General features: G+C 42.6%; 1 protein-coding gene across 2 annotated transcripts in view; it reads left to right on the top strand.

Moving 5' to 3' along the window:
• The window catches only part of RHBDL2 (rhomboid like 2), a 52,623-nt gene that overhangs the window by 11,643 nt on the left and 19,254 nt on the right, over positions 1-21,726 (top strand). Inside the window, exons 1-4 of one of the 2 annotated variants that reach the window (XM_042997371.1) lie at positions 2,705-2,775; positions 11,422-11,688; positions 15,808-15,956; positions 19,283-19,395. In XM_042997371.1, coding sequence (XP_042853305.1) covers positions 11,443-11,688; positions 15,808-15,956; positions 19,283-19,395 — 508 coding nt within the window. In that variant the 5' untranslated portion in view covers positions 2,705-2,775; positions 11,422-11,442. Of the gene's footprint in view, positions 1-2,704; positions 2,776-11,421; positions 11,689-15,807; positions 15,957-19,282; positions 19,396-21,726 lie in introns of those variants that run through there. The other variant, XM_042997369.1, reaches the window with a different exon arrangement.

Here is a 21,726-nt window from a genome sequence, read left to right as displayed (position 1 = left end):
GATCTGAAGCAGGCTCTGTGCTGTCAGCGCAGAGCCTGATGCAGAGTTTGAACTCAGGTGAGATCATGACCTGAGCTGAAGTTGGGCGCTTAACTGACTGAGCTGCCCAGGCTCCCCTCCTTCCAGTATTCTTTCAAATAAACTTTTTATTTTGGAATAATTTTAGATTTACAGAAAAGTTGCAGAGAGTTTGTTTACCCTTTACACAGGTGTAAGTATTTTCCAAACTCCTCCTGTGTGCCAGGAACTCTCTGTTGGATGATCACAGAGTTTGTCAGAGGACTGGACCCTGGAGTCCTTACTTTGTGGTCTCAAAGGTGCTGCTGTCTCTACGTCACTTGTCAGAGATCTGCTAAATCTACCCAATTAGTGTTTTCAGGAGTGGGGCCCAGGAAGCTGTATGGAAACTGATGTTGAAAAACAAATGCTCAAGGAGATTCTAAGGCATAGCCAGTTTAGAGAACTACTGGTCTGGGGGGCAGACTGTCCAATTCACTGTGCACATGAGAGAGAGCCATGGTTCAGAGCATGGAAGGGACAGGCTCCAGCTCACACAGCCAGGAAGTGGCAGAGTCTAGACCAAAGGACAGGTTTCCTGGTTCTGTGCTCTCCTTGCACTGTGTCTCCCTCACACAGAACAAGAAATGAGTTTAACTTATAACAGGAAGACCGCAGGTAGAAGAGTTTCTTGGCTATTCAGGTGTTATTAGGTTCTTGGTTGCAAGGGCAGAGAGTGATTCAGGTTGATTACATCAGTAAATAAATTTTATTGAAAGCACATTGGGTGGGAAAATAAAAACTATTTCTCGACTCCTATTCACACTTCTGACACCAAATATGTGGGTTTTTCACACCAAGCAATTCTGCCACTAACTTCCCCACTGGCTAAGGGCTCAGTTTCATATGACTGCTCCCCACTTCAAACCCCAGTTGCAAGTCTGGACTTCCAGTACTTTTGATCAACTGGCTGTAATTTGGGGTTTCTGTGACCCTTCCCCCCGCCCCACTTCCTTGGGCTTAATAATTTGCTAGAACAGCTCACAGAACTTAGGAGAGGGCTTTACTTATTAGTACTGGCTTATCATAAAGGATACAAGTCAAGAGCAACCAAATGAAAGAGATGCATAGAGCAGGGTATACAGGAAAGGATGTAGAACTTCCATGCCCTCTCTGGGTGTTTTGTTCTCCCAGCGCCTCACTGTGGTTACCAACCTGGAAGCTCTATGAACCTTTTGCTTAGAGTTTTTATGGAGGTTCCATTACATAGGCATGATTGGTTATTGATTGTTGGTGATGAAGCTCCATCTCTAGCCCTTCTTCCATTCCCAGAGGTGGGCCTGCAAGTTCCAACCCTCTAACCTCTAATCCCGTGGTCATTTCCTTAGGCAACCAGCCCTATCCTCCAAGAGTCACTTCATTAGCATAAACTCAGGTGTGGTTGAAAGGGGCTTATTATGAATAATAGAAGATGCTCCTCCCACCCCTGTCACTCAGGAAATTCCAGAGGTTTTAGGAGCTCTGTGCCAGGAACTGGGTGGGAAAATATTTGTTTTTTAGTATTTCACAGTATCACAGGTAGGTTACAAAATCACTGGAAGGCTGCAGAAACCAGGTTTGGGAAATAAGCCGAGACAAAGGGAGACCTAAGAGTTGTCCTAAGGCGGGTGGCTGTGCCTGTGCTCTCCTGGGTGAGATGAAGAAGGGAAGGTGAGCCTGACTTAGTCCTCTGGGTTTTCAGAGAGGCAAATCCCTTTCCTTTCCTGGGTGCCTATTTCCATCTTGACTCCCTGTGGGAGAGAACTACACCAAAATCATCACAGAGCCAGGTAGGTGAAAATGGCCCTATTGCTTCTGCAGCTCTATGTTCATTGCTGCAGCCTGTATCCAAGATACAGCTGGCCTTGGATGCTGGATGTCAAACTGACCCAATGGCGAGGCTGGACAGTGGGCACTGTTGCCACTGCTTTATCGTCACCACTGGAAAGAACTTAACCAGTCTTGAAGCTCCAGCCTCAAAAATCCTAAGCAAATGCAGCTAATGGGTCAAGCCCAAGTTACATACCTGAGCCCCAGTTGCCTAGGGACCTGGAACAGTTAGGATTGGGAATTTTTACCTTCTGTAGTGGGAAGTGGTCCCTGCTGCCCAGCGGGATTCATGAGATTGGGAATTCTCCAAGAACCCTGACAAATGACCATTATATAAGCATTATCAAAAGAATGTACTGGGAGTCCCTGACATGTGCAGATTCAACACTTAACAGTTTTCGTATTTCATTAGCTACCCTCAAAGGCCCGTTGTGAATGAATGTGAACTGAATGATTTTGCTAGTCATTTAGTTAGTGAGCCAGGCCCATCATTCCACTTTGACATCTCACATGACTTCACTCTTCTCTACTAGTTACAGCCTTTATGTAACCTGCATGTAGTAACTAAAGTCTTGGTTTCTTGTTGGAGTAGAAAAGACTCCTAAAAATAAATCACTTGGTAGTGCCGGAAATAGAAATGAGAAGAAAGTGAAGAGGTTTGAGAAAGTGACTTTTATTTTTTATGTTTTGCCACAGGTAGAAGTCTTGGGTACATTGGCATGGAATGTCAGGTTCAGTGGTGTCTAGGATCCCTGACACCAAGAGATGTATGATGTGCGTAACATAGATACAAGGAAAAGTGCTTTGGCAAGTTGTTTTAATGAGTGCTTCAGCCGGTGAAGAAACTGGTCTTCAAGAGAGAGGTTAAAGTTTACATAAAGACGAAAGAGGCATAATTAATGAACCAAGGTTCTATTTTCTTTTCTTCTTTGGGACCTTGGGTGCAGAGTGTTGAACATAGTTAATTGATATTTCTCACATAACAAACTTTATAAATAACCTTACACCTGCAATTATAGAATTCTTTAGGGTCTGAAATGCAATCACTTAGAATTTTCTGGCCATAATTTTAACACAATTTTGGGAGATACTATATGGTTTACTAAGGCTCTTGAAAGGTCTTTAAAAAAATTTTTTTTAATGTTTATTCATTTTTTGAGAGACAGAGACAGAGTGTGAACGGGAGAGGGGCAGAGAGGGAGGGAGACACAGAATCTGAAGCAGGCTCCAGGCTTCGAGCTGTCAGCACAGAGCCTGATGCGGGGCTCGAACTCGTGAACGGCAAGATCATGACCTGAGCCAAAGTCAGACACCTAACCCACTGAGCCACCCAGGTACCCCAGCTCTTGAAAGGTCTTTGGAAAAATCTCTTGCCATTGTCAAGGGTCTCCTGTGTAAATCTCCTTATGGAAATCTCTCTCTACATTAAAAAAATTTTTTTTTCATGTTTATTTATTTTTGAGAGAAAAGAGAGACAGAGCGTGAGTGGGGGAGGGGCAGAGAGCTGGAGACACAGAATCTGAAGCAGGCTCCAGGCTCTGAGCTGTCAGCACAGAGCCTGATGTGAGGCTCAAACTCACAAACCGCTAGATCATGCTAGATCATGACCTGAGCCAAAGTTGGACGCTTAATCCACTGAGCCACCCAGGCGCCCTCTACTTTTTTTTTTTTTTTTTTTTAAGGCAGAAGAGTGTTCTGGGTAAATGAGCATTGCCCCACCCTTTCCAATCCTTGGCCAACACAATGGCTCCATGATTCATATCATGAGCAATGCTTATTCCACACAAAGACAGGATGTAAGGAAGTTCTTTCCAGTTTTCCTCTAATTTCTTTTTTAAGTTTATTTATTTATTTATTTTGAGAGAATGAGAGAGAGGCGGGGGGAGGGGAGGGGCAGGGCAGAGAGGGAGGGAGAGAGAGAGAGAATACCAAGTAGGCTCTGCACTGACAGTGTGAAGTCCGATGCAGGGCTCAAACTCAAACTGTGAGATCATGACCTGAGCGGAAACCAAGAGTCAGATGCTTAGCCGGTTGAGCCTCCCCACTTTTCCTTTCCTTGAGAATCCTTGCTGGGGTACCTGGCTGGCTCAGTTGGTAGAGCAGTTGACTCTTGATCTCAGGGTTGTGAGTTTGAGGGCCACATGGGGCATGGAGCCAACTTTAAAAAAAGGAATACTTGGCAACCATGAAGAGAAAGTCTTTGATGCACAGGGGGAATATCTTCATTTTAACTTGAAGAACATGAGTCCTTCCTACTCCTCCAGCATTCTTTTTAACAGTCCACCTTCGTTGTTCCATACTGGTAGGATGAGGACTTTTCACAGCAGCGCCACCTGATTTTGATCTGGGTGGGGGGGTGGGGCGGAGAAGGAGAGAGAGAGAGAGAGATTTCAACAGAGTTGACAGCCACCTGCTAAAGATAAAAGGAAGGAGGTGAGGCACAACATCAAGCCAACATTAAAGAAAGCTCAAGACACCTGGATGATTTTTGCTTAGTAAGAAACACAATCAGTGCAGTAAATAAGGCCTCTCAATATATCACACTGTGATGAGAGTGACAAAGTGAATAATTTGATAGCTGCAGATGCATTTATATCTCTTTAAGACTATGATGTGTTGTATTCATTGCTGACTTGTTTTGAGACTCCTGCTTTATTTAATTGGGCCTCCAAAAATTCCGGTAATCTAAAGTATGCTTCCAGAGACCCTACCCCAACTTTGACCTGTAGAGCCCATGGAATATCCAGGCCACGCCCACGTAGGGACAAAATTAACGCCATAACCTTAGATTAGCCTAGGGAGGAAAACATTGGACCCGGGAGCAAATGTGCTGGTGAGCAGATTTCAGCACAGTGTAAGGAAGAACTAACTACCTAAGGATTGGAACAGGCAGGAAATGCAACAACCCAACTGAAGTACATTCTAGTTCTTTGTGATTTTTCACTGCTGTAAATAGTTCTGCACTGAACATCTTTGAAATATAGCTTTGTATACTTGCTCAGGTACATTTGCAGGATAGATTTCTAGGAGGAGGGTGGTTCTGTTGAAAGTTATATGCTTTTCTATTTTGGGCAATTACTGCCCAGTTGCCTTCCCAAAAGGCTGCACCTGTTTCCCACAGCCCCAAAAGTATGGATAGTCTTTTCATTGTTTGATTACTAATGTTTCCAGGGTGGTGAGCTGTGCTCAGAAATTCAGGTGTGGGAGCAGAAGATAAACAGGAGTGGGAGGGACAGGGAATGTCAGAGACTGGAAGTATTGAGAAGCAGATGTTGGAGAGATGGATGAATCAGGGAGAGGCCCCTGTCTCCAAGCAACAGGGCACACAGACGGGGAGGGAAGTCAGAGTGTGACCGTCATTGAGAAGAGAGGTAAACCCCAAACCCTGCAGTGGCCACCAACGTTTTCATCTGTTGCAAGAGGCTGATGTAGCTAGAACTACATGTCAGATCTGTCTACTCTCCCTGCCAAGGAAGAAAGCACAGCCACAGTGAGTCTTGCCTAAACCGAATGGGGCAGATATCTTTGCAGCACAGGAAATACATTTCATTAAAATACCTAAAGTGGTGGGCTTGACTTTGTAAAATTTCTGGAAAGTTTGAAGTCTGGAGAAAAGAGAAGATTTTGAGGAAATGTAAGCCTTAGTTTTCTAGTTCCTTTTATAGCTATCAAGTTATATTAACATTGTAGAATTTTATTTCCTCATAAAGTGATCGTGTATGGTATTTCAATTTACAGTAGAGCTTATTAACACAATGTTAATCATCACTAGTTGAACTTATTTTTAAAATACTTTAGGGACGCCTGGGTGGCTCAATCGGTTGAATGTCCGACTTCAGTTCAGGTATGATCTCACAGTTTGTGAGTTTGAGGCCTGCGTCAGGCTCTGTGCTGACAGCTCGGAGCCTGGAGCCTGCTTCGGATTCTGTGTCTCCCTCTCTCTTCTGCCCCTCCCCTGCTTGCACTCTGTCTCTGTCTCTCAAAAATAAACATTAAAAAATTTTTTAAATGCTTTAATATTTGCAGTTAAACACTGTGAGTCTCCAACCCACACTGTGTTTTGCCAATCGTGAGAAGTCACAAAACTGGAAATAGTCAACAGCATTCAAGGAAAATTAATGCAATAATTAGGTCTCCAGACTTAGTGTCTGTCCCTGGGAGGCCGGGTGAGTGGGAAGGTGGAAGATGTAGGGGAGGGAGGAAGACTTTCTTTTCAGAAAAGTTGCTGGGGGAAAAGTCACATGGAAGGGGAATTCTCTTCTTCCCTAAATTTTCTGAATATAACCTATTGTAATGTGGAAACTGCCTAATGAAGTATTTTTAAGAATAAATTCAGTATGAGTTGATTTCCAGTAATTTGCAGTATGAGTTGATTTCCAGTAACTTGCAGTATGAAAATAGGCCCTAGACTCAGCCCATCCCTTTCATCTTTCCAGCCAGCCAACCATCCATCCATCCATCCATCCACCCACTCATCCGTCCATAGCTAATAATAAAATTATGGAGTGTTTCCCATGTGCCAGATACTATTCTAAGTGCTTTACATGCATTACCTCAAATAATCTTTTCTTAGGATTTTTCAAAATGCTTGTCTATTTATTTATTTATTTATTTGAGAGAGAGAGAGAGAGAGAGAGAGAGAGAGGGAAAATGAGTGAGATCATGACTTGAGCCAAACACTTGAGCCAAAATCAAGAGTTGAGGCTTAACTGACTCAGGAGCCCCCATTACCTCCAACAATCTTTCCAACAATGCTACAAGGTAAGTTCTATCATTATCCCCACTTTAAAATGGAATCTGAGAGTTTCCCAATAAGTTAAATATAGAATTACTATATTAATTATTATACTTAGTTATATACTTATATTAATTATACTTATTATTACTGTACTTAATTAATTACTATACTAAAGGAATGAAGTCCTGGGGCACCTGGCTGGCTCAGTAGGTGGAGCATGTGACTCTTTTTTTTCCTTCTTCAAATTTATTAAATTCCAGTTAGTTAATGTGCAGTGTAATATTAGTTTCAGGTGTAGAATTTAGTGATTCATCACTTAAATACAACACCCAGTGCTCATCACAACAAGTGCCGTCCTTGATACCCATCACCTATTTAACCCATCATCTCCGCCTATGACTCTTGATCTCGGTTGTGAGTTCAAGCCCCACATTGGGTGTGGTACCTATTTAAAAAAAAAAAAAAAAAAAAGGAATGAACCTTGAAGACTTTCTTCTAAGAGAAGCCAGATTCAAAAGGCCACATATTGTATGATTCCATTTTCATGAAGTCCCCCAGATAAGTAAATCCATAGAGACAGAAAAGTGGTTGCCATGGGCTGGAGAGAGATGGCAATGGAGAGATTGCTTAATGGGTTTGGAGTTTTTGTCTGGGGTAATGAAAAAGTTCCTGAACTAGATAGTGGTGATGGTTACATAACATCGTAAATGTACTTAATGACACTGAATTGTATACTTTAAAATGGTTAAAGTGGTAATTTTTTTTAAGTTTACTTGTTTATTTTGAGAGAGATTGAGAGAGAGAGAGAGCGAGTTGGGGAGGGACAGAGAGAATTCCAAGCAGGCTTGCACTGTCAGCACGGAACCCAATGCAGGGCTTGAACTCGCAAACCCATGACATCATGACCTGAGCTGAAATCAAGAGCTGGATGCCCAAACAACTGAGTCATCCAGGCGCCCCTAAAGTGATAAATTTTTATGTTACGTGTATATTACCACAATTTAAAAAAATGTAATCTGAGGCTCAGAGAATTTAAGTGATTTACCTAAGTTTACAGTTGATAATGTAGTAGAGCTGTGTTTTAATCCCAGTCATCTGGCTCCGTGGGTCATATTTAAAAAAAAAAAAAAAAAATATATATATATATATATATACGTGTGTGTGTGTGTGTATATATATATATATATATATATATATATCTCATTGATGAAGCACATATGGGTGATACACTGTATCTAATCTTTGCAATGACCTTGAAAGTTTTGCATTATTGTTTAGTGTGTGTGTGTGTGTGTGTGTGTGTTGGGGGTGGTGGGTAGAACATACATAACTTAAAATTTACCATTTTAGCCATTTTTAAGTATACAGTTCATTGGCATTAAGTACTTTTACATTGTTGTGAAACTCTTAACACCATCCATCTCCAGAACTTTATCTTCCTACACTGAAACTTTGCACCCATTAAATCAGACAACTCCCCATTTTCTCCCTTCCCCCCATGCCCTTGCAACCACCATGCTAGGGTTTATGGTACCAGGCCTGCGGCCATTGCCTGAGGTTGCAAAGAAAAATAAGACGGAGCCATTCCCCAGTCTGTCTAGTGTCAAAGCCTGTGTTCCTGTCCTCTAGTGACCTTGCCACTAGCTCCTCTTCACCGAGTTAGAGAAGTCCAATTGCAGGACAAGAGTGTTGTTGAAGCACGCAGAGGGGATGCCTGTGGCTTGGGGGCGGGAGAAGGAAGTCAGTGAATAAAATATGGTTGAGATGAGAGATGAATGAAAGAAGGTCTGTTAGGAAGGTTGAAGATGAGGAGAATTGGGAACACAACCCTTGCCTTCTTTTTACTTCAGCTTATTCTGAGGAGTATGTGAGATTTTGCGTGGGTATGTGCTTTGAAATGCCAGCGGTGCTCTGCCTGCGTGATTGGGACTCACATCACTCCTTAAGTGGATTTTTTTAATTAACTTTTTTTTAATGTTTATTTATTTTAAACATTAGTAAATGTTTAAAATTTATTAAATTTAATAAATTAGAGAGAGAGACAGACAGACAGAATGCGAGTGGGGCAGGGGCAGAGAGAGAGAGAGAGGGAGACCTAGAATCTGAAGCAGGCTCCATCTGGGCTCTGAGCTGTCAGCACAGAGCCCGATTCAGGGCTCAAACTTATGAACCCTGAGATCATGACCTGAGCCGAAGTTGGGCGTTTAACCAACTGAGCCACCCAGGTGCCCTTGAAGTGGATTTGTTTGAAGGGTGTAACTCAGGAGATCAGTTCCAATGGAGGATGCAGATGACCATCTGGTTAGGGGTACAGACTCCTCCTTCAAGATATTAGGCCACAAAGGGGAGGGGAGAAATAGTACAGTAGTTGAGACTTTAGGATCAACTCAAGGTGTCATAGATATGGCTTTATTTATTTCTTTTCTAATTTATTATTATTATTATTTTTAAAAGTTATTTATTTATTTATTTTGAAACATAGAGAAAGCTTGAGTAGGGGAAGGGCAGAGAGGAGAGAGCGAGAATCCCAAGGAGGCTCCACACTGCCAGCACAGAGCCTGATGCAGGACTGGAACTCATGAACTGTGAGATCGTGACTTGAGCTGGTTGGACGCTTAACTGGCAGAGCCACCCAGGCACACCTTAATTTGTTTTTTGTTTTTTAATTAAAATAGTAATAAAACCTTTAAAAATCAAATATAAACAGAGGCTGCCTCTGAAGCTAATAAACTTCAGGTCTCTTTCATTTGCATGGGCTCCTGCAAAGGCCAGTATCTACTTTTGCAATTTTTATATTTTGTAACTTTAATTTTATATTATTTTTTCCAAGGAAAACCGCCCAAATTGTTTACACTTTAGGCTCCGCAAAATCTGGACCCACCCCTGCACAGGAGGCAAAAATCTCGTGAAATCCCACCCACCATGCAGATATAATCATGGTTAATTTTCCAGATTTCTTCCTGTGTATCAGTATGTTACTTTTTTTGTGTGTGTGAGGTTGACTTTATTTATTTATTTTTGTTACTTTATTTTATTATTACTTTTTAATTTACATCCAAGTTAGCATATAGTGCAATAATGATTTCAGGAGTAGATTCCTTAATGCCCCTTCCCCATTTAGCCTATCCCCCCTCCCACAACCCTTCCAGTAACCCTCTGTTTGTTCTCTATTTTTAAAGAGTTTCTTATGTTTTGTCTCCCTCCCTGTTTTTATATTATTTTTGCTTCCCTTCCCTCCTGTTCATCTGTTCTGTGTCTTAACAGTATGTTACTTTTTACAAAAATTGGATTGTACTCTACAACTATTTTGCAACATTTTTTTCCCTCACTATTCCAGCCCTTCCCCCCACTTTTGACCACAGAAATATTTGAATGATTTAAGTAGTTTAACCAGGAGTAAAAAATAACAGAACTAGGAGTGCCTGGTTAACCAGGGTGGCTCAGTTGGTTAAGTGCCCAACTCCTGTTTTCGGCACAGGTCACGATCTCACGTTTTGTGAGTTCAAGTCCCGCATTGGGCTCTGAGCTGACAGTGTGGAGCCTGCTTGGGATTCTCTCTCTCCCTCCCTCTCTGCCCTCCCTCTGCTTGTGCTCTCTCTCTCTCTCTCTCTCTAAATAAATAAATAAATAAATAAACATTAAAAAAAAAATAACAGAACCAGACCAACAGGGAAAGGACAGTACATGGCATAGGGATAAGAAAGTATGTGGATCAGCCGTCTCTGTTACAGACATGCTGCCTTGGTATCTTATACACCTGCTTGGTGTCCCCTATCACAGTGTAATGAGACAATTATTTGTATGATTTTTATTGACCTCTGTTTCCTCCATTACATTGTCAACCCTTTGGACTAGGGGTGGTGGCCTGATACCTAGTAGGTGTTCCATAGATGTTTACTGAATAAATACTTGAATAATTGAATGTTGAGGATTGAATTCAAGGGAATACCTGATGTGGAAATTAGGAAGAACTCAGCCAAGAGCTTTGGATGTCAGAGCATCGTTGGGGAGATGTGTTTCAGCAAGGGTATTGACCTTGTGCCTGGAGGACCAGCAAGGAATGGCCTTCCTAACTCGAGTGTGCTACCGAATGGGCAGTGCTGGTTTAGGAAGAGAGCTGGTAAGATGTAGGTTTGATTCTTTTTTGGGGAGCAGAATGGGCAGCTCAGTTTTTTATCCATAAATGGGACTACAAATCCCCACCTCCTGGGGTTATTGTGGAAGTCCAATGAGTCAATAGATGTGAAAGGCTCCAGCATAGTGCCTGATACACAGTAGATGCTCGGTAAACTATTTTTGATTCTGAGTCAGAAATCTGAGACCTGTGTTTGGCCTGGGAGTAGAAGCGAGATGAAACTAAAATGGGAAAGGAGACCATTCACTTTAGCTGGACGAGACTGGGTTCAGTTATGCGGTGTGCATGGTTTGGGCTCTGAGATGCATCACTTCATGGCCAAGGCATCTCTTACGCTGATGGTTGACTTGAAGGTCAGTGGCAGAGGGGAAGGAAGGGACATACAAGGTAGGGTTTCTATTCCAAGGCTCTAGTCCATTCTTTGGGTGGTGGCGATAGAAGTGACCCCGGGGAGCCCTCTCCCTCATTTGGGGAGACCCTATTGCTTTGTCACAATTACATGCTAGGGATGAGGATATGGATATTGTGAGTATGTGGGCACCAGATCTTCAACTGCCTTCTATTAATATCCAGGAAAGGCCGAGGAAACAAACCAGTGGTTGTACCAGACAGCCCAGGAAAGATCTGTGGCCCAAGGACTATAGAGTCATCTGTTTTTCCTTGACATTCATGTCCCTTTTAGGTGGAGGGAAGACCCAGGACAATGGCTGCTGATCGCGATTTGGAGATAGAGGATGTGACTCTGAATTTGGATGGAGACATGAAAGGAGAGCTGGAAGAAGAGAAGGAAATGCGAGAGGATGGGGGAGGTAAAGATCCCTTCAAGAATAAAAAGGTCCACAGGGTTGTCTCAAAATGGATGCTTCCTGAAAAGGTTCGAAGAACATACTTGGAGAGAGCTAACTGCCTCCCACCCCCTGTGTTCATCATCTCCATCAGCATTGCTGAGGTGAGTGAGTTGGGTGGTGGGCACTAGTGTAAGTACCCCTGGGGAGTTGCAAACACACGGGGGCTTCGATCACATCTAGAGAAGAGAAGAGAGCTTGGTGGTGGCAGGCACAGCCCACGCGGAACTCAACTTCACCCTCTCTGAAGTCTCCTTAGGTCTTTCCTGTGTTCCCAGTCACTTTCAGCCAAGGGTGAGTTTTATTTTTCAAGCAAGTCCCCTTCCCAGCTGTGACTACTATTTCTGTGGCTTCATTTCATTTTAGATGTTGGGCCTTTAGAAACCAAATAATCTTGGGGTCACAGATTGGTTTGATCTCATGAACTGATTGCTTCTATAGACTATAGGCTGCCGCCACATTTCAGTAGGGAAAAAAAGAATGGAATCCTCTAATGATGTCTACTGTGGTAGCATGTAGTGTGTTTTCAGACTCTGATCAAGTAAGCCCTTTTATTTTCCAGAAAAGAGTACAAGGCTCAGAGAGGTGGAATGAATTGCCCAAGGTCACATATGTATGACTGGGCCAGCACTGGGCTTTTCCTGAGCCTCATCTTACCTACCTTTTTCTCCTACACCATGATGTCTCATAAAGAAATTGGCAGAAGGGGTGCCTGGGTGGCTCAGTCGGTTGGGCGTCCAACTTCGGCTCAGGTCATGATCTCGCGGTCCGTGAGTTCGAGCTCCGCGTCGGGCTCTGTGCTGACAGCTCAGAGCCTGAAGCCTGTTTCAGATTCTGTGTCTCCCTCTCTCTCTGACCTTCCCCATTCATGCTCTGTCTCTCTCTCTGTCTCAAAAATGAATAAACGTTAAAAAAAAAAAAAAAAGAAATTGGCAGAAGATGCATGTGTGTGGGGTGTGACTTCAGGGACATTAGGAAGTCTCTGATCATTCCCACTGATGTCTCCACTTCCTTATCAAGAATGGTATTAGTCAGGGTTCTTTAGAGAAATAGAAGTAATCGGGTGTGTACACACACAAACACACACACATTTTCCATCCATCCATCCATCTCTACATAGATAAGGAGAGAGAAATTGATTGATTTTAAGGAATTGGCTCATGTAATTGTGGAAGCTTGGCAAATTCAAAATCGAGGGTAGGCCAGCAGGCTGGAGATCTAGGGGGATAAGAGTTGTAGTTGTAGTTCAAAGGCAGTCATACTTTCCCTCAAAGGCAGAATTCCCTTTCCCTCAGAGGAGGTCAGTCTGTTCTATTAAGGCTTTAAACTGATTTGTTGAGACACCATGTTATGGAGGGTAATCTGCTTTACTCAGTCTATTGATTTTAACATTGATCTCATCTAAAAAATATCTTCACAGAAACATCCAGAATGATTTTGACCAAATATCTGGGTATCATGGTCTAGCCAAATTGACACATAAAATGAACCATCATAGGGAGCTAACCTCTTATGGTTCAGATAAAGAAAAGGGTAATGAGTAAACACTCCTGGCACACTCTATCAGGTTATCCTTCCAGCCTATGGATTGGCTGGCCTGCCCATGGTCCAATCAGGTGTGTGAGTGCTGGGGGTCTGGGGGAATTGGGGCATAATAGGATAAGGTCACGTGATACGAAACATGACTGTTGTAGTCAGTGCTGTGGAAAGGGCAGTTTTCCCAGCAAGGGTCGTAGAGTGGGTGCTAAGATATCTGTCTCTCACAGAAAGATCAGTTTCTTTTTTAAAAATCATTGATTGGTTGATTGATTTTCAAGTAATCTGTACAACCATTGTGGGTATTTGTCTCTCACAGAAAGATCAGTGTATTTTTTAAAACTATTTATTATTTATTTGTTTATTTATTTATTTATTTATTTATTTATTTATTTATTTATTTATAAGTAATCTCTATACCCAATATGGGGCTTGAACTTAGAACCCTGAGATCAAGAGTCACATACTCTACTGACTGAACCAGCCAGGCACCCTGAAAGATCAGGGTGTTTTTTTTTTTTTTTTTAATTTTTTTTTTTCAACGTTTTTTATTTATTTTTGGGACAGAGAGAGGCAGAGCATGAACGGGGGAGGGGCAGAGAGAGAGGGAGACACAGAATCGGAAACAGGCTCCAGGCTCCGAGCCATCAGCCCAGAGCCTGACGCAGGGCTCGAACTCACGGACCGCGAGATCGTGACCTGGCTGAAGTCGGACGCTCAACCGACTGCGCCACCCAGGCGCCCCAGGGTGTTTTTTTTTTTAATGTTAATTTATTTATTTTGAGAATGAGAGCCAGTGAGAGAGAGACAGAGAGAGAGAGAGAGGGAGCAAGTGGAGGAGGGGCAGTGAGAGAGGAGGAGAATCCCAAATAGGCCCCGAGCTGTCGGTGCAGCACCCTGCATGGGACTTGATCCCACAACCATAAGATCATGACCTGAGCTGAAATCAAGAGTTGGACGCTCAAATGACTGAGGCACACAAGTGCTCCAAAATCAGTTTTTAAAATAAAAGCTTTATTTTTTTTAAATTTTAATTATTTTATTTTATTTATTTTTTAATTTTTTTTAATATTTATTTATTTTTGAGACAGAGGGAGACAGAGCACGAGTGGGGGAGGGGCAGAGAGAGAGGGAGACACAGAATCTGAAACAGGCTCCAGGCTCTGAGCTGTCAGCACAGAGCCTGATGTAGGGCTCAAACCCACGAACCATGAGATCGTGACCTGAGCCGAAGTCGGATGCTTAACCGACTGAGCCACCCAGGTGCCCCTAATTTTTTTTATTTTAGAGAGAGAGAGCACGAGCAGGGGAGATGGGCAGAGGGAGAGAGAGAATTTCAAGTAGGCTCCATGCTGATGTGGGGCTCAAGTCCACAACCTTGGTATCATGACCTAAGCTGAAATTAAGAGTTGGATGTTCAACCTACTGAGCCACCTAGGTGCCCCTTAAATAAAAGTTCTTATGTATGTATGTATTTAAAAAATTTTTTTTTAAACATTTTAATTTATTTTTGAGAGACAGAGCGTGAGTGGGGAAGGGTCAGAGAGAAGGAGACACAGAATCCAAAGCAGGTTTCAAGCTCCAAGCTGTCAGCACAGAGCCTGACGCGGGGCTCAAACCCACGAACCGTGAGATCATGACCTGAGCCGAAGTCAGTCGCTCAACCGACTGAGCAACCCAGGCGCCCCTCTATGTATGTATTTTTAAATCTTTCTTGTTTTAATGTTTATTTTTTGAGAGAGAGAGAGAGAGAACGTTAGCAGGGGAGGGGCAGAGAGAGAGAGGGGGAGAGAGAGAGAGAGAGGGGAGACAGAGGATCCAAAGCAGGCTCTGCGTTGAGAGCAGATAGCTGGATGCGGGGTTTGAACTCACAAACCATGAGATCATTACTTGAGTCTAAGTTGGACGCTTAACTGGCTGAGCCACTCAGGCACCGCTTAATATCAATTTTTACTAGCTTTTCCATTAATGTCCTCTTTCTATCCCTTCTGTATCCTGCAACCCAGAGTTATCACATTCAGTTGTCATGTTCCCCCAGTGTCCTCTAATCTGTGACAGTTTCTCAGGCTTTGTTTTCATGACTCTGATAATCTTGAGTATGGGCCAGGTATTCTGTAGATTATCCCCCAATGCAGGCTTGTCTGATGTTTTTCTCATGATTAGACTGGAGTTACGGGTTTTAGGGAGGAACATGCAGAGGTGAAGTGCCTTTCTCATCCTATCACATCAGGGAGTAGGAGACCTCCACATGACGTCCCTGGTGACGTGAACCTTCATCACTTGGTTAAGGTCGTGTTTGCTAGGCTTCTCGGCTGAAAGTTACTATTGTTCCCTTTCCCTATTCTTTGGAAGCCAGCAGTGACTTAATATTACCGTGTAAATGAGAGACCAAATGGGAATGGAAAGATGAGGGCAGAGGGTATTTAAGGGGGGTAGGGGGCTCAGAAAGCATTTTCTTCATATTTGGTGTGGGGCCGCTCCTACTCACTGGAGGAAGTAGGCTATGACCACGGTTACGTGGGCAGATATGCAGCAGGGAAATTTAATTCCTGTCATCTTTTGAGCACTTGCTACGGAATGGCCCCCTTGAGAGCTAATCATTTGGAACCAAGGTAGTGTCCGTGGGCTTTAATGGGGCCACTCTCTGCAGAAGGTGGTTAACATTCCTGTCTGCCCCTCCCGGTCAGCTGGCAGTGTTTATTTACTATGCTGTGTGGAAGCCTCAGAAACAGTGGATCACCCTGGACACAGGCATCCTGGAGAGTCCCTTTATCTACAGTCCTGAGAAGAGGGAGGAAGCCTGGAGGTTTATCTCCTATATGCTGGTGCATGCTGGGTAAGGAATGCTATTAAGTCGCTGACGGAGGAGGTTGACTGTGAGTACTCATCACCCCCAACATTTGGTTGGTGCTTTATTATTGATAAGACACTTACATGTCCATAATCTAGCCGGATCCTCACAGGAACCCTAGGAGGCAGGTGTTATTACTGCTGCGTCGTGTCTGAGGCTTAGGGGATGTATTGCTCGCGCCAGGTCACGTGGCCACGTGGCAGAGCTGGAACCTCAACCCATTGGTGCTAACCCCCAGTCCAGTGTACTTAGTGTTGCGTATGGCTGCCTAATACTGGTAATTATATAGGAACAGTAATGAGAAGAGACCCGATCATTACTCAACCACACGTATGTTCCCACACATATGTTGTTTGATGTTGTTAAAATGTTCCCTTTAGGACATGAATCATCAGTCCCTCCCTACCCACCCTGCCACACACTTAAAAAGAATTAATTCACGAGCATTTTGCTGAGTGTATAGTACTGTTTTATTCCATCTGGAATAATACAAGCAATTGGCATTGGTTTTCGTTTATAGCTTCTTCTACGCTAGTAGTCTTTTTATGACCTCACTCAGAACCCACGACTCAGAACCCACTGCAGACAGTGAGCAGCTTGCTGCTGGCCCCCACCCTCCCCACTGAACGCCTGGGGCTTCAGATGAGGCCAACTTCACCTATGTGACCTACCCAGCCCTGGACCTTGAAGGATGACTCTGGCCAGTGGCTAAATAGGTATCCATGGCAGGACACAGGGCTCAGAGGCTTGACAAGTCAAGGACAAAATTGCTAATGGCTCAGTTTCTATGGATACTTTCAGTTTGGTCTTCCATCTACCACGTTCTGAACAAATGTGGTTCCTGTACCACATTTAAATTTTATTATGAGGGGGACAGTCAGTTAAACAGTAATGCAAGGCCACATAGTATTACAGGGTAGTTACTTAACATCTTGCTGCCTCAGTTTCCACATCTGTGAAGTGGGGTAGTAAGTACCAACCTCACAGCGTTGCTGTGATTAAATGAGACAACGGTTACAATGTCATTTTTGCAGTGCCTGATACATAATAAGACCCTCAGAAAGACTTCTCAAGGCTGCGTAGGACAGGTCACATATGGGGTTGTATAAGTTAGGAATGCTTTTGGATGGAAGTAATCAAAAATCGAACGGGGGCCCGAACAAATGGAGGTTAATTCTTTACCGTATAAGTAGCCCAGAGGTATGTGGCTATTTCGTCAGTTTAATGAAGCCAAGACTCTTGGTTCTGTGCTGGCATCTCTGCTTTTCCCTTGACCTTTCTCTCATGGTTGCCTGTCGGCAGCTGTAGCTTGGTATTAAAAGCAGGAAGGGGAAAGGTAGTACCAGGTGCTGGTGACATCAATCCCTTTTGTCAGGAAAGAAGCTCTCTTACCAGTCCCCCGTCAGCGCCACTCTTACCTGCATCTCATTAGCCGGAACCATGAGACACAGCTATCCCTAGCTAGGAGAGGTTGGCAAAGTCAACATTAGCTCTCCTGGCATCACTACGGGAGGCAGACAAGTGGTAATGGCATGGATATGGGATTAGTTACTGTAACATAAACAGAAAGATGGAAAGATTGGGATGGGGAGGGTCTCACAGATGACATGCATTCAAGTTGTACCTGGAAGGGTAGATAAAATTTGGCTGGGAAAAGTTGGGATTTCTATTCCGAGTATATGACAGGATCTCATCTTTATGCCACTTCTACTCTTGCTATTGAGCCGCAGAAAGAATGCTGAGGGTGATTCTTTGTTTTTTGTTTTTGGGTTTTTTTGGTTGCTGTTGGTCATTTTATCCTCAAGCTGTTCCCAAAGGATAAGATGAGATGGCTTCCTGTGACTTTGCTCAAATTCACAAAGTGCACGTATTTCCAAATGCTCTTTCTGAGGTCTCCTTAAGACTAGTGTAACTGTCCTTGCTAGACTATTTTGTGCTGAGTTACATGTTACTTCTTGGATATCTTTGGAGATGACTTGGACAGTGATAGTTGTGTTTGGGTGCACATGTGGCCATGAAGGTAAGTAATCTGTTCTGCAGGGTGTGCCCTGAGAACCCCTGCTGGGTAATTTGTTAAGTAAATTATAACCCAAAAACACAATCCCTAAAACAAATATGAAAGCTCTTGCACTTCGTGGAAGATCCAACACCTATTTTGTTTTTTACCTTTTTTTTTTTTTTTTTTACATTTATTTATTTTTGAGAGACAGAGGGAGACAGAGCGTGAGCAGGGGAGGGGCAGAGAGAGAGGGAGACACAGAATCCAAAGCAGGCTCCAGGCTCCCAGCCGTCAGCACAGAGCCTGATGCGGGGCTCGAACCCATGAACCATGAGATCATGACCTGATCCAAAGTCAGATGCTTAACTGACTGAGCCACCCAGGCGCCCCCTAACCTTTTTGGTTTACCTGAAATCTTCTTTAAAAAAAAAAAAGTCTTGTGCTACATAGCAACTAAATTAAGGATTACTGTAATATGGGAATGTACCAAAATACATTCAGAGATTCTCCAGAGATACTTGTGGAGTTTGACAAGCAAAACAATACGAATTTTTTTAAAAAATATTTTTACCTATTTAAAAACTATAATAAAAACCACCTGTATAGTCAGTTATGTTCTAGGCCAACTGTAGTAATGGGAGATACTAAATTTAGCTAATATTACTGGGTAAACTTTCTTTTTCATTTTGGTAAGCTTTGTTTTTCGACTTTTTAATGTAGAAGTGGGAATAGGGGTTTCTCTTGCCATCTCTATTTTATTAAAGAATAGCCTAAGATTGCAAGACTGGTTGTTTAAAAACCTATTGAAATTTGGGGCGCCTGGCTGGCTCAGTCTGTAGAGCATGTGACTCTTGATCTTGAGGTTGTGACTTCAAGCCCCATTTTGGGTGTGGAGCCTACTTTAAAAAAACAAAAACAAAAACAAAACAAAACAAACTATTGAAATTTAAACTCAATATGAGTGAATTAGGATTTTCTCAATACCATGCAACTGAAACAAAATCAGATGCTGGGGCTGACATAAGATGGCAATTGTCATCTAAACCTAAATTCAAGTTTATGTTCCCTAAGCTAGCCTCATCACTCTCTGTTTGACATTGTCAGTTACTGTTATAAAATAGAACCTATAAATGTATACTTCTAAAATGTCCTTTAATCTTACATATTGAAGGTCTGTGTTGAGATTTTATTTTTAAAAAGTCACCTAAAAAAATTAGAGAATGGAATTTGAGTTAAGCAAGTCTGTAACTACTCTGTTAATGTCCCAAAGAAATAACTATGTGGGTTACTCATAATGTGTTTATCTCCACAGAGTTCAGCACATCCTGGGGAATCTTGTTATGCAGCTCATGTTGGGTATTCCCTTGGAAATGGTCCACAAAGGCCTCCGAGTAGGGCTGGTGTACCTGGCTGGAGTGATTGCAGGTTAGTGTTCTGAGGGTAATACAGAATCCGTGCCTCTTAGGAAGCAATAAACAAAGCAAAAAGTAATAAACATTTCAGTCAAGATTTATTGCACTCCTAGTCTGTGCTAGGGAATTTGATAAGCATTAGAAATAAATTAATTAGGGGCGCCTGGCTGGCTCAGTCAAAAGAGAATGTGACTCTTGATCTCAGGGTCATGAGTTTGAGCCCCATGTTGGGTGTAGAGATTACTTAAATAAATAAAGCTTTAAAAAAGAAAAAAATAAGTTCGAGGGTTGCCTGGCTGGCTCAGTCAGAAGAGCATGTGACTCTTGATCTCAAGATGGTGAGTAAAATAAACTCAAAAAAAAAAAAAAAAAGAGAAATAAGTTGATTAGAATTAAAATATTTGAGGTAAGGTAAGTAGATAGAGGGGCGCCTGGGTAGCTCAGTTGGTTGGGTGTCCGACTTTGGCTCAGGTCATGATCTCGTGGTTCCTGGGTTCTAGCCCCACGTCGGGCTCTGTGATGACAGCTCAGGACCCGGAGCCTGCTTTGGATTCTGTGTCTCCCTCTCTCTCTCTGTTCCACCCCCGCTTGCACTCTGTCTCTCTCTCTCTCAAATGTAAATAAAGATTAAAAAAAAAAGCAGATAGAGGGGCACATGGGTGGCTCAGTCGGCTAAGTGTCCAACTCTTGATTTTGGCTCAGATCATCATCTCATGGTTTTGAGATTGAACCCAGCATCAGGCTCCATGCTGGGTTGCAGATTCTCTCTTAAGATTCTCTCTCTCCCTCTTTCTCTGCCTCTATTCTGCTCATGAGCTCTCTCAAAAAAACAAAACAAAACAGATAAGCAGATAGAAGTCGTTGTGCCTGTCCTCAGGTATTTCAGTCAGACAGGGTTTTGTACAGTTGGAAGTCATGTGTAGTTTGGTGTCCGGGCACATATATTGGGGAGAGACCTACAGCCAGATCATGAAGGCCCAATGTGTCAGACTAGTGATCATGGGAAGTAAGATGAGCAAATTTCCATTTAAGAAAGAAAGCTTGAAGAGAATGTAGAGAAGAGCTGGAGGGGCCCAAAACCTCAGTAGGAGCTAGCAGCATATGCCTGTGATCTCTGAAACTGGGTGTGCCTTAAGATGACCCACTTTGGTCTGAGCAGAAAATATTAGAATTTCCATCCATCCACTTATTTATTTATTGTAAACATTTTTTTTTTTTAGTTACACTTTTTACATCACAGTTGTAAGAAATAATACCTAGGGATCTCATGTATCCTTTAACCAGTTACTCCCAATGGTAACAGCTCGCAAATTATAGTACAGTATCACAACCAGGAGATCCACATTGATACAGCCACGGTGCAAAACAACGGATTCCTCACGTTGCATTTTTACAGCCATACTCTCTTCTTTCCCACCCCACACTCTCTTTCACCCCTGACAGCCACTAATCTGTTCTCTATTTCTGTAATTTTCTCACTTCAAGAATGTTGTATGAATGGAATATATATGTATATATACATATATATATACATACATACATGTGTATATATATTCCATATATATTCCATATATATGTATGTATGTGTGTGTGTGTGTGTGTGTATATATATATATATATATATATATATATATACATACATATCTCACCTTTGGGATTGGCTGTCTTCACACAGCATAATTCTCTGGAGATTCATGTGGGTTGTTGCATATAGCATTAGTTCATTCATTTTTTTTTTTTTGAACAATTAAAAAAATTTTTTTTAAGTTTATTTATTTATTTTGAGAGAGAGAGAGAGAACACAAAGAGGGGAAAGGCAGAGAGAGGGAGAGACAGAATCCCAAGCAGGCTCCGTGCTGATAGTGCAGAGCTGAACATGTGGCTTGAACGCATAAACTGTGAGATCATGACCTGAGCCAAGATCAGGAGTCAGAGGCTTAACCGACCAAGCCACCCCGGTGCCCCAACAGTTCATTCATGTTTATTGCTGAGGAGTATTCCATGGCATGGATGTACCACCATTTGTTTAACCCTTCATTCATTGGAGACTACCTGGGTTGTTTCCGGTTTGGGGCTATTACAAATAAACCTGTTAGAAACCTTTGTGTACAGGTTTTTGTGAACAGAAGTACAAAGTTTCGTGAACATAGGTTTTCATTTCTCTGGGATAAATGCCCAAGAGCACAGTTTTTAGGTTGTATGGTAGTTGCATATTTAGTTTTTTAAGAACCAGCCAAAATGTTTTCCAGAATGGCTGTTCCATTTTGCATTCCTCCCAGTATTGTATAAGTAATTCCGTTCTCCACATCCTCACCAGCATTTGGTGCTGTCACCTTTCTTATTT

This window comes from Panthera tigris, chromosome C1 (assembly GCF_018350195.1).
Source record: "Panthera tigris isolate Pti1 chromosome C1, P.tigris_Pti1_mat1.1, whole genome shotgun sequence".
Taxonomy (NCBI): Eukaryota; Metazoa; Chordata; class Mammalia; order Carnivora; family Felidae; genus Panthera; species Panthera tigris.
This window is presented reverse-complemented; position numbering and strand designations above follow the sequence as displayed.